Source organism: Oncorhynchus mykiss, chromosome 6, assembly GCF_013265735.2.
Source record: "Oncorhynchus mykiss isolate Arlee chromosome 6, USDA_OmykA_1.1, whole genome shotgun sequence".
NCBI classification, from domain to species: domain Eukaryota; kingdom Metazoa; phylum Chordata; class Actinopteri; order Salmoniformes; family Salmonidae; genus Oncorhynchus; species Oncorhynchus mykiss.
Genome location: NC_048570.1, coordinates 44,709,234 through 44,721,659, shown reverse-complemented (window position 1 = coordinate 44,721,659; position 12,426 = coordinate 44,709,234). Strand labels below are relative to the sequence as shown.

General features: G+C 41.3%; 2 protein-coding genes across 2 annotated transcripts in view; both read left to right on the top strand.

Annotated features, from left to right (window-relative positions):
* The first annotated feature begins 3,230 nt into the window (after positions 1–3,230).
* Positions 3,231–4,144, top strand: LOC110526019 (glycine-rich RNA-binding protein 1). The gene has a single exon (XM_021606597.2). The coding sequence runs from the start codon at positions 3,315–3,317 to the stop codon at positions 3,786–3,788; it is 474 nt and encodes a 157-aa protein (XP_021462272.2). The 5' UTR covers positions 3,231–3,314; the 3' UTR covers positions 3,789–4,144.
* Positions 4,145–4,570: 426 nt separating this feature from the next.
* Positions 4,571–12,426, top strand: part of LOC118965027 (kinase suppressor of Ras 2-like) — a 73,243-nt gene continuing 65,387 nt past the window's right edge. The window contains exon 1 of the mRNA XM_036981751.1: positions 4,571–6,628. Coding sequence (XP_036837646.1) covers positions 6,452–6,628 — 177 coding nt within the window. The 5' untranslated portion in view covers positions 4,571–6,451. The remainder of the gene's footprint in view (positions 6,629–12,426) is intronic.

Below are 12,426 nucleotides of genomic sequence, written 5' to 3'. Positions count from 1 at the left end.
TAAAATAAAGTATGCAGAAAAGATAATGGACCTGTATTTTTTATAATATAATCTTTGAGAACTCCACAATCACCAAAAAAAAAGAAGCTAGACAGGGAAAATGGAAAATTCCAAAAACAATGAATTTAGCTGTTTAGGTGTAATGTTTGAGCAAAAAACAAAATGTGTAGAACTGCAGGAAATTGGCTTTAAAATGCAAAAATGTCTCTACACCACCAAGATGGCGGTCTCTAAAATGTTCTCTAAAAATTAAAAAATGTCTATTTGCAGACTGCGGTTACTACACAAAACAAAAATAACGCAACATGTAAAGTGTTGGTCCCATATTTCATGAGCTGAAATAAAAATCTTATTTCGCTCACATTCTGTGCACAAATGTGTTTTACATACCTGTTTGTGACCATTTTTTCTCTGTCAAGATAATCTATCCACCTGACAGGTGTGGCATATCAAGAAGCTGATTAAGCAGCATTATCATTACATATGTGCACCTTGTGCTTGGGACAATAAAATGCCACTCTAAAAGGTGCAGTTTTGTCACATAATGCCACAGATGTCTCAAGTTTTGAGGGAGCATGAAATTGGCATGCTGACTGCAGGAATGTCCAGCAGAGCTGTTGCCAGAGAATGTAATGTTAATCTCTATATCATAAGCCGACTCCAACGTAATTTTAGAGAATTTGGCAGTGCGTCCAACCGGCCTCATAACTGCAGAAGTCGTGTGGGGGCGAGTGGTTTGCTGATGTCAACGTTGTGAACAGAGTGCCCAATGGTGGCGCACAACAAGCTTTCTATGCCATTAACCTTGTTCTGAACACCTCCAAAACAAAGGTCATGCAGTTTGGTAAGAAGAATGCCCCTTTCCCCACAGATGTGATTACTACTTCTGAGGGTTTAGAGCTTGAGGTCGTCACCTCATGCAAGTATTTGGGAGTATGGCTAGACGGTACACTGTCCTTCTCTCAGCACATATCAAAGCTGCGGGGTAAGGTTAAATCTAGACTTTGGTTTCCTCTATCATAATCGCTCCTCTTTCATCCCCTGCTGCCAAACTAACCCTGATTCGGATGACCATTTTACCCATGCTAGATTATGGAGACATAATTTATAGATCAGCAGGTAAGGGTTCTCTCGAGCGGCTAGATGTTCTTTACCATTCGGCCATCAGATTTGCCACCAATGCTCCTTATAGGACACATCACTGCATTCTATACTCCTCTGTAAACTGGTCATCTCTGTATACCCGTCGCAAGACCCACTGGTTGATGCTTCTTTATGAAACCCTATTAGGCCTCACTCCCCCCTATCTGAGATACCTACTGCAGCCCTCATCCTCCACATACAAGACCCATTCTGCCAGTCCCATTCTCTTGAAGGTCCCCAAAGCACACACATCCCGGGGTCGCTCCTCTTTTCAGTTTGCTGCAGCTAGCGACTGGAACCAGCTGCAACAAACACTCAAACTGGACAGTTTTAACTCTATCTCCTCATTCAAAGACTCACTCATACTGACAGTTGTGGCTGCTTCGCGTGATGTTTAGTTATCTATTATCCTGCCCTTTGTGGTGTTGTCTGTGCCCAATAATGTGTGGCATTACCATGCGGCGGTACAGATGGAAGTAAAAGTGATCTATTGGGAAGGACCATACAGAGGCCAAAATGATCATGACGAGTGTGTAAATGGAAATGTGTCTCTTGTAAGAATGACACTGGGACAATTCATCATTACTACACTTGGGTACTGCAAACCAGCCAACATAATGGCGTGCAAAATCAATACACACAACTGTTCTGTGCATAATTTAGCATGCGATCATGCTGGGCAAGCTAGTGATTTGAAATCAGTACTCTATATGAAAACAACCAGTTCAATGTATTGATGTTGCTAGAGATGAATGTGACAGAAGAATATAAATACATTAATTGTTGTAATGCGCCATTGTACGCGCCAGTCTGTTGGTAGCTCTGCCAGCCTATGTAACCCGTAAAACGACCAAAGAATAACGTTCATCTGTTCTAATATTAGCTTTGGTCGAACAGGGCTCAGCTGATCTTCGCCAACTGACCTTGCGAAGCACGTGTGCATCACGTACGGGAAAATCGGGTTTAGACATCCGGCAAAAACAACATACTGCAAAACGCGTGTGCATCTGTAGGTATATGGCGACTGCGCCCTTTGCCACGCCCACCTAAAGCCCGTTTTGATTCAGAAAAACATTATATGAAACATTGACAGGAATTAAATATTAATAACACATCTATTTTACCTTAGTTTGCAAATTGTTCCGCTTCTAAATGTAGCTCAAGTCAAAAGTCAAGAGTTTGCTCTTCTATATTTCGCCCCAACTCTACTATCTTTCCAACTACCTCTACCCTATTGGCTGATAAAGCCCAATAATACCGATAGCCTAATACATTTTGGCTACGTGAGAATCTCTTTTGAGCATTTTGATCTTGACTAGGGGTTGAAAAATTGCTGGGACTGGGACTGCGTCACATACATTTAACGTAACATTGCGGGACCGCGGTCGGGCTAGGGACCAGTTCTTGCTAGAGCTGGTATGTGTCGGACAATAAGTCAGCGGGAGCGGTACGAAAAGTAACGTCATATTCATTGACATCTTACATGCATGGTAAGATGTTCATGACAATAACGTTTACAAGTCAGCGAAAATACACATCACACACAAGTGAAACATTGATTGAAGTTCGGCGAGCTACAGTAGCTAAAGGTTTCCACTAGATAACACAACCACAGTCATTACACAGCCACAAAATAAACATTGGCTACAACAATTAGCTATGTAGTCTTCATTTATGAATAGAGATAGACATAAGATTAGCAGTGTGGTTAAGTCTAAAATCTTGTAGAAATGGGCGGGGTTTAGGCAGAATTATGAGTTTGTGGCTGTGTTAACTAGTGACAACCCTAGCTAAATCCTGCTAAACGTAACGTAACTACCTTGCTGGCAACACGTAAACTAGCTAGCTGATTCAACTTACCACGGCAAATTTCTTGACTGCAACGGTATCTTGCTAGTCGTTGCCATTTGAATCGTTGATTTAGTTAGCAAGAAAAGAGTGCTTCACTAATCGGCAAAATTTTCTTGGCGCGCTCCACTTCAACAAAATGTGTTTTACGTCACTAAACTAGGTTTTACGGCATGGTTGCAACCAATCGTATCCGTTTATTTAATGTGGGCGGAGTCAAATTAATCTTTATAATATTTCGCGGCAAGCATCCATTTCTTTTCCGACGACGTACCTCTCCAAGCAGCAGCTTTTCTCGTTCTGTTCGTAAAAGACAAAGAAACATGTCCGACGAAGGAAAACTTTTCGTCGGTGGCCTGAGCTTCGACACCACAGAGCAATCTCTTGCGGAAGCTTTCTCCAAGTACGGAAACATCGCAAAATGTGATGTCATCATGGACAGAGAAACAGGAAGGCCTCGTGGATTCGGCTTTGTGAAGTACGACAATGCCGAGGATGCTAAGGACGCAATGGAGGGAATGAACGGTCAGTCTCTTGACGGCAGAACCATCCGTGTGAATGAGGCAGGCCAGGGTGGCGGTCGTGGCGGCGGTGGAGGAGGCGGTGGATTCAGAGGTTCCCGAGGCGGTGGTGGATATGGTGGTGGTGGCGGCGGTGGATATGGTGGCGGCGGTGGCCGTAGCTATGGTGGCGAAGACCGGGGTTACGGAGGTGGTGGCGGATACAGGAGCGGCGGTGGTGGTGGAGGCCGAGGCGGTGGATACTCCTCCGGCGGTGGCTACAGGGACAATAATTAGGGCCTAGGGAGGCTACGGGTACCTCTTGAGGCTCCTACAGGGACAGTTACGAGAGCTAGCTATGCTGTAAACGAGTAACACTCCGATTCAAGATCATTTGGCTGACTCTTCAAGAAATGTCCGTGTTGACCGAAAGACTTTTGTTGTAATCTTAGTCCTATTCTGTGTTTAAGTATCTAGCTCGAGCATCTTTACATTTAGCCACGTGTGTCGGCCATTGATTTACAAACCATGTTCATGGTCTTGCCCAATAACATTCCACCTGGGGGCGATTTTGTATTTCTGGTCTGTGTATCATCAACATTTAAGATTATTTGTCTTCATTGCGCCTATTAAAACGATTTGTTGAAACAATATCTCACCAGTCATTAGTGAAGCCATTCTGCCATTTCAAATGAACGAAACAGCGTTGATGTGATGTATTACTAGTTACGGTTTTTGCATTTTATTCTCTACAGATTTAACACATTCAAGAGACCGGTCCTTTAACGACAAAGGACCACTCACTCGAAAGTAGTACATGGGGCAAATTCTGGCATGGTCATATTTTAGCTAAACGACCACGCGGTGTTCATAAATTTTACATAGTATTGACGCCCATTCTCAAACAATACCAGCCTCAATACGGAAGTAAATCGGAAGTGGTCATCACTTTCAGCGGTGCTAGGATCATTTTCAGTTAAACGGTGAATAGCAGAAACACGCCACACTCAATTTGTGATAAGCGTGTGTCTCGTTTTCTACCGAAACGCCGAAGGCGTTTAAAATTAAGTTAATCTTTCCATTGTACACGGTTGACTTAAATTGTGGCCCCCCTGCCAGTTTCCCCTAGGCAAAGGCAAAATTGGGTATATCGTGACCATGAATGCAAACAAAGTATGTTGGTGCGGTTAAGTTTCAAAACTATTTGTATGAGATATTGTGGACCACAATGTGTACTGCCATATGGATTGTACAGACAGGTATGCTAATCAACCATTTGGGAATAAATTTGACTGACTGAAATACATGCAAATGTAGCCTAGTAGTACTTAGATGTGCTCTTATCAAAAAGTGATTGACAATCTTTTAATCTGGCAGTTGAATCAAAGTATTTAATTCAAGAGACAAAATAGGGTGCTTAAATCATTAACCCAAATAATCTTGTTTTGTTGGAGGCTCAGACAGCCTACAATAAACTATTTTGATTGCCTGTTTGTGCTTGATGAGCTGTATTTCTGATCACATACTGTACATTAGGCACAACACAGACATTCTAGAATTCACTAGAAACTGGGCAACAATGTAGTGTAGCCTTGGAAGCCAAGTATCACTTTTTAATTGTGTGATGAGGGATTTCCAGCAGGCAGCACAACACACAGCACCATGCCTGTTCAGTCCAGCAGTGAGACACAATGCTGTCTGTCTCTGCAGGTGATGGAGGAAATGTCATAATCACTGGTTCCCCACTACCTGCCTCATTCAAGATGACACTCACTTGTAATGCTCTATATCGCCCCCCTGTTTATTTCCCCCCACCCACAGAAGAGAAAGAGCTGTCATAAAGTATAATTCAGTAAGAGATGTTGGCCTGGCCTACTCAGGCTCACTCAGAGTTCTGTGATTTAATTTGGACAGACAGGCAATAACTGTTGCAGTTCATTTGGAGTATACAAGTGTAACATAAAATGTATGGTTATTGTGTGTGTGTGCAGTGGAGGGTAAACACAAGTACTTTTTTTGCACAACAGCTTGCTCACCTTTTGTTAAAAAAATGTATTGAAAGTATAAAGTTTTTCACTGCAAGCAGTGATCAGTTATTTTTTACTAACACATCTGTGTGTGTGTGTGTGTGTGGATTGACCAAGATACAAGTAGCCTTAAAAGGGCAGATGTAGAAAAGCCTAGTTAAAAAAATTATCCCAATTTGGTTTGGTGAAAAATGACAATACATTACAATTATAATGTGGAGCTGATGATGGAAACTACCTACTGGTATGAAGTTAAAACTGAGTCCACGCTCACTGCACGGATATAATCTCGCGATAACTCCTCCTACTACATGCAGCATCACTCGTTGATGGTGCCTCAAACGGTGCCCCCCCTTCTCCCGCAGCTTCCATGGGCAATGCTGTTGCTGTGGATTTGATTGACGTGAAACATGTCGGTGTGGTGGTGGGAGCGAACCGGGATGCAGCTGCTGGCATGTGTGACGGTAGAACCTGTACCCAATCCACACAGCATCACGTGTAAAATTATTATAAGAAGCTGCTTTAGTGTTATTGATCAGCTATGATTTTTATTTGAAATGAACAAACAGAACGCTGACTGGATTTATTAGATAAGGCTTGATCGGTTGTGTTCTGACTTGTATTTCTGTTGAGGAGGTATAGCCTAGGCTATCTGCATCATGTGTTTGACGATATAGCCCTCAGCATCAGTACCAGGCTCAATCAGAAACACCTTGATGAACCACCACCTGGAATACAAGGACAATTACAATGAAGTCGACTTTCACATAGATCACATCTCGTTTCTAAACCAGTGTATATAATAGATTATAACACCACGTTGGCTGGCGTTTTGCAGGGTACTTTATTACATGGAGCTATTTCCACCTTTTTGTCCCCGAGTAGAGTATTTTTTGTTGAAGTACACATAAAAACGACCACTGCTCGCAAACTATGGACGAGGAGAATATGACAAAAAGCGACGAGCAGCATTTGAGTTTGCAAAAAGCTTTGCAGCAGTGCGAGTTGGTTCAAAATATGATAGACATAAGCATTTCCAGCTTGGAGGGTTTGAGGACCAAATGTGCCACATCCAACGACTTGACACAAAAAGAAATACGAACGCTAGAGGTAAGCAAAAGCACCCATTCTGTAGAATGAATAGGCTACGGCTACATTGAGGCTAACCAAGCTATGCATTTGGATCTAAATCAATGTGGGGTTGGCTGTCACGTCTGTCAATCAACATCAATGTACATTATTCAATGTCGTTGAAACGGCTGACTACTATACAATTGGAATACTGTGTTATTTATATGTTATATGCCTACAGCCTAAATGTGTTTTATGCAGTGTAATAAATCAAGAAGCTGTAGCTGCAGTGAGCGAGCTGTTGTGGGCTTGCGCATTCTGCAGGTGGTGGAAGGAAGATGGAATGTTCAGCTTTAGCACCGTGCACTCTTCTCCACCCGAATTCTCCATGAGAACTTTGAGGCCTAAATATAATTTGTGTATGATATATATTATTATCGTCATCATTGCCATTATCATCAGCTCGCGACTCTATTATCCGCCAGGCTATATTGCCACGACTGTTATGCAAGTGTGTATTAGTGAAATTGCTTCAAATTGTCATCTGATTTAATTGGCCCACAGGGTATTCCGTAAATTGCGTTATGTAATGGCCAGGATATTATCCAAATCCAATGTTGTGTTTTTTAATATCAAAACATAGATATATTTGTTTGTCAAATTAATAAAATAGGGTCTGCATACCCTGTGTACATTTCAGATGCACTTAGGCCCCAATGTGGTTTAGACTACGTAGACATTCCCTGGTGTGTTCCAGGCGGTGATTTCAAATGGAACTATATATACCCGAGGCTCAATGTGATGGGACTTGATGTGTGTGAGTAAAATAGGGAAACTTCATTATCCTAAACATGATGAGATGACATTGGCTTGCAATAAATGTATAATGACGTTTACGTGACCACAGATGAAGGAATAGTATGCATATACTGTTTGTTTATTAACTTCATCATGTAGTTTCCCTTTCCCCACTGATACAAGGAAAACAAATCCACATCTGTCACTCATATGGGCTTCATATGTATATAGGCACACCATTTTACAATATATTTTTAGGGATACTGTAAGTGGGCCTAGAGGCTGGAGTTGAATTGATTGTCAGTGTGGAGTAGATATTGAAAACGTACAGTATGGCCCTATAACTAGGCCTTCAGTATGGCCACAAATTAACCCATTAGCCTACATCTTAGTGTGAATAGAACATGCTGAATAGATACCATGATATGTCTAGCTGTCACAATTATTTGATCTAACAGAAGTTCACAGTGTCAAGTTCCTCACTCCCTAGCTACCAACCAAAAACACCACTTTGAAATGTAGGGCTAATAGTTTGACTCAGCGAAACTGTGCTGTGTCATGCAGGTATCTTCAGTCAGGAAAAACATGGTCGCATTAAAAACAAAACAAAAAAAATTCTACCATTGACAATGGGCCTCTTAAGGCCCATTTAGGTGTAGTGTATGTGCAGGTGTTTGCATGCACATTGTTTGGGCCTTCTGAGGCAGAGGGCACAGTAGAGGATTTACATAAAGTTGCTCTTCTTCCTGATTAGTTCTAATAGCATTTCATTAGCATGATGTAATAATGTATTCACAAGTGGTCAAGCAGTTGCCTGTCTCGCAGGCTGTTGATGTAAGAACTTTATGAATACATTTCATTGACTTATTATTTTTTTGATTGGTTGATTGATTGTGTTGGACAAAAGCTTTAGATTGTATACATTAAAAGGACAATCTGCGATTGGTACATCCATTTTTTGACTTTTCAATTAATGACATACGGTGCCTTCGGAAAGTATTCAGACCCCTTTACCCTTTCCACATTTTATTACGCTACAGCCTTATTCTAAAATGGATTAAATCGTTTTTTACCCTTATCAATCTACACATAACACCCCATAATGACATAGCAAAAACAGATTTTTAGACATTTTTGTATTTGGAGAGTTTCTCCAATTCTTCTCTGCAGATCCTCTTAAACTCTGTCAGGTTGGATGGGGAGCATTGCTGCAAAGTTATTTGAGGTCTCTCCAGAGATGCTAGATTAGGTTCAAGGCCGGGCTCTGGCCGGGCCACTCAAGGACATTCAGAGACTTGTCCCGAAGCCAATCCTGCGTTGTCTTGGCTGTGTGCTTAGGGTCATTATCCTGTTGGAGGGTGAACAGTCTCAGGCCCTGAGTTCTTTGGAGCAGGTTTTCATCAAGAATCTCTCTGTACTTTGCTCCGTTCATCTTTGCCTCAATGCCGACTAGTCTCCCAGTCCCTGCCACTGAAAAACATTGCTACAGCATGATGCTTTCATCACCATGCTTCACTGTAGAATTAGTGCCAGGTTTTCTCCAGATGTGACGCTTGGCATTCAGGGCAAAGAGTTACATTTTGGTTTCAACAGACCAGAGAATCTTGTTTCTCATAGTCAGAGAGTCTTTAGGTGCCTTTTAGCAAACTCCAAGTGGGATGTCATGTGCCTTTTACTGAGGAGTGGCTTCCATCTGGCCACTCTACCATAAATGCCTGATTGGTAGGGTATGGTTGTTCTTCTGTAAGGTTCTCCCATCTCCACAGAGGAACTCTGGAGCTCTGTCACCATTGGGTTCTTGGTCACCTCACTGACCAAGGGCATTCCCCCTGATTTCTCCTTTATGGCCGCACGGCCAGCTCTAGGAAGAGTCCTGGTGGTTCCAAACTTCTTCCATCTAAGAATGATGGAGGCCACTGTGTTCTTGAGGGCCTTCAATGCTGCAGAAATGTTTTGTGACCCTTCACCAGATCTGTGCCTAGACACAATCCTGTCTCAGAGCTCTACAGACCATTCCTTCGACCTCATAGCTTGGTTTTTGCTCTGACATGCACTGTCAACTGTGGGACCTTATATAGAGAGATGTGTGCCTTTCCAAATCATGTCCAATCAATTGAATTTACCACAGGTGGACTCCAATCAAGTTGTAGAAACATCTCAAGGATGATCAATCGAAACAGGATGCACCTGAGCTCGACTTCAAGTCTCATACCAAAGGGTCTGAATATTTAAGTAAATAAGGTCTTTTCTGTCTTTTATTTTGAATACATCTGCAAACATTTTAAAAAAAAACTGTTTTCGCTTTGTCATTATGGTGTATTGTGTGTAGATTTCTGAGCAAAAACATTTATTTAATCAATTTTAGAATAAGGCTGTAACGTAACCAAATGTGGGAAAAGTCAAGGGATCTGAATGCTTTCCAAAGGCACTGTATACCCATCATTTTTTTTACATATAGCTGTTGTACCCCTTCAAGCCCTAAACATAAACTTGTTTTACTCCATTGTTTGTAAACAATGTAATGTAAACAAACATTGTAGGCCTAGCGTAAAAACATAGTTGAAATACATATCATGGAGTCCTTGCATCTATGGCTTTGTCTATGACATTGGTTACATTTCACCAGCCCCATCCCTCAGCTTTTTACCATAACAGTGGCAAAAAGTGGTGGCGGTACAGTATGCTTTGTTATTGTTTGACCTGCAGATTGCCCCTTTACCTTGTCTCCTCCAAGTCGGGTCAAGTGTGTAGACTCATTGGCAGGTGACTTATGCACTTATAGCAAAATCATGCACCAGTTGCACTCCATAGATCTTTGCTGCACTTGTTGCTTCTTTGTTGAATTTCGGACAAAGTCCTGTGTTAACCCTGATCTATATGCATTATTATAGAAACTACTATTTCGAATATGAAAGCATCTAACCATTGCAATTTTGGGATATTACTTCATTTGTAAAATGTCCACCTGCACTGTTCAGTACTTTGAACTTGTTCTTACATCACAGGTTTGAGGAGCTTTGGGTTCACTTAGATTTTTTACTTGTGCACAAAAGAGCTGTCTTGACCTTTTGTGCAATGATAATTTGAAGGACAATTTAACCATTGTTAAACCAAAGTTATCATTGTACAGTACAATTCAATACAATACAACTTCATTTATCCCTTGGAGGTTTCTGAATGTTTGGATGGCTCATCTAATGTACTGTGGGGCGGTTTCCCTGGCAGGTTAAGCCTATAGCCCTGGACTAAATAGCACTTTCATTGGTGATTCTCCTTTGAGCTTGCTTTTTAGTCCAGAAATAGGCCTGATGTGTGTCAGAATATGTTTCCCAGTATCTCTCTGTTGTAAAGTAAGATGCGCGTGGGATAGGTTTGACTATACTGTATCTCAGATGCCTTTTTCATCAAATAAGATTTTGATTAGGTTCTCAGAATCAGATCCACTTTTATTTGCCAAGTACATTTGCATATACCTGGAATTTGACTCAGTGAATTGGTGCTGCTAGCAATAGACAACTGTACAGACAAAACACAGACAGAGGAATTTACACAAATTCAACAAACAGAAAATACAAAATAAACACAAACAGAGCATAGGCTGATTTACAGTGAGGATATACTGTACAATTTGCAGTGGGGATATATTTATATATGCAGAGGGAGGGGTGCTGCCATGACGTGTATATATCCAGTGCATAACCAGTGTTGTGCAGAGGAATACTTAGTGCAAATGCAATATAGTGAAGTTATTCGTTTTGCAGGTCAACGATGGCAAGGTGCAACGTCTCTTTATCCCTATGAGCCCGATGGCCGGTTGGTGAGGGCCACAGCACAGGGGAAGAAACTGTTCAGTTGGCGGGTGATTTTGGTCATGATTGACCTGAACCATTTGTCAGAGGGGAGTTTTTGGAATAGGGAATGTCCGGGGTGGGCGGGGTCGATGATGATCTTTACTGCACGCTTCCTTGAAAACTCCTCACCCTAGTTATGAGCTCAAACACACTCACTGGGACCTAGGATTAGTGTGAAAAGACAACTTTCACACAAACCAGTGTTTACTTCTGTTTCTCTGGTGGTATTGACTGCTACTTACCCACTTTTGCCATTCACCCCTTGAATAATGGAGTCTTCTCCTATTGAAAACAAGCTTTTGACCTAGTCCTAAAAAAATTACAATTGGACAGAGGACGATTCATACACCACTATCCATGCCCATGAACAAGAGCTTTAAAACATTTGGTACAACTAAAGATGTGGGTAGAAACTATCTAACCAATAAAGTATTCTCATGGCAATGCGAACACAGGAACAAGTGTCTATGAATCTGCCAAGCTCCTTAGAGATCTACTGACATATAAAAGATTCACATTGTGGAAGTTTAGTGTTTTAGACTTAGATAATTCAATTGCTGTGTGTAATGAGTTAGAGATAGCAGTCCTCCTTCCTCCCATGAGAAATGTCATGAAATGGAATATTGCTAGATTGTTTATGTTTTTGATGGTGAGTATCCATGTCAAATATTTACTTTAATGACACTTGCTCTATGCACTGTATTGTACAATGGCTTAGACCTGATTCAGTAATTGTAGTGCTAGTGGCTAGTTGTTGCAGTTAATCTTTGTAGTGTATATTGTAGTGCACTGTATAGGAAATAGGGTGCCATTTGGGACGCGCCACCATAGCTTCACCAAAGGGACATTTCATTATTTACGATTCAGACTTTGTTTTCTAATGGTTAAAAAAAGGAAATAGATGGTAGTCGGTGTGTTTATCAATGTCAATCCATGCCATGGGCAGGGTAAAGTGGAGAGATGTACCGTCGTTCAGTTTGTCCAGGACTTTGTTGTTGTTCCATTGATATATTGGCACAGCCAGTAAAGGACATTTAATTGAGAGTGAATTATCTCAAATTGCTTTGAACAAATAAATGATAGTTTCATAAAGGCCTAGAGAAATTCTGTTTTGGTTTAAAGTTTATACATTTTGACCAGGTAAGTTGACAAAGAACACATTCTCATTTACAGCAACGACCTGGGGAA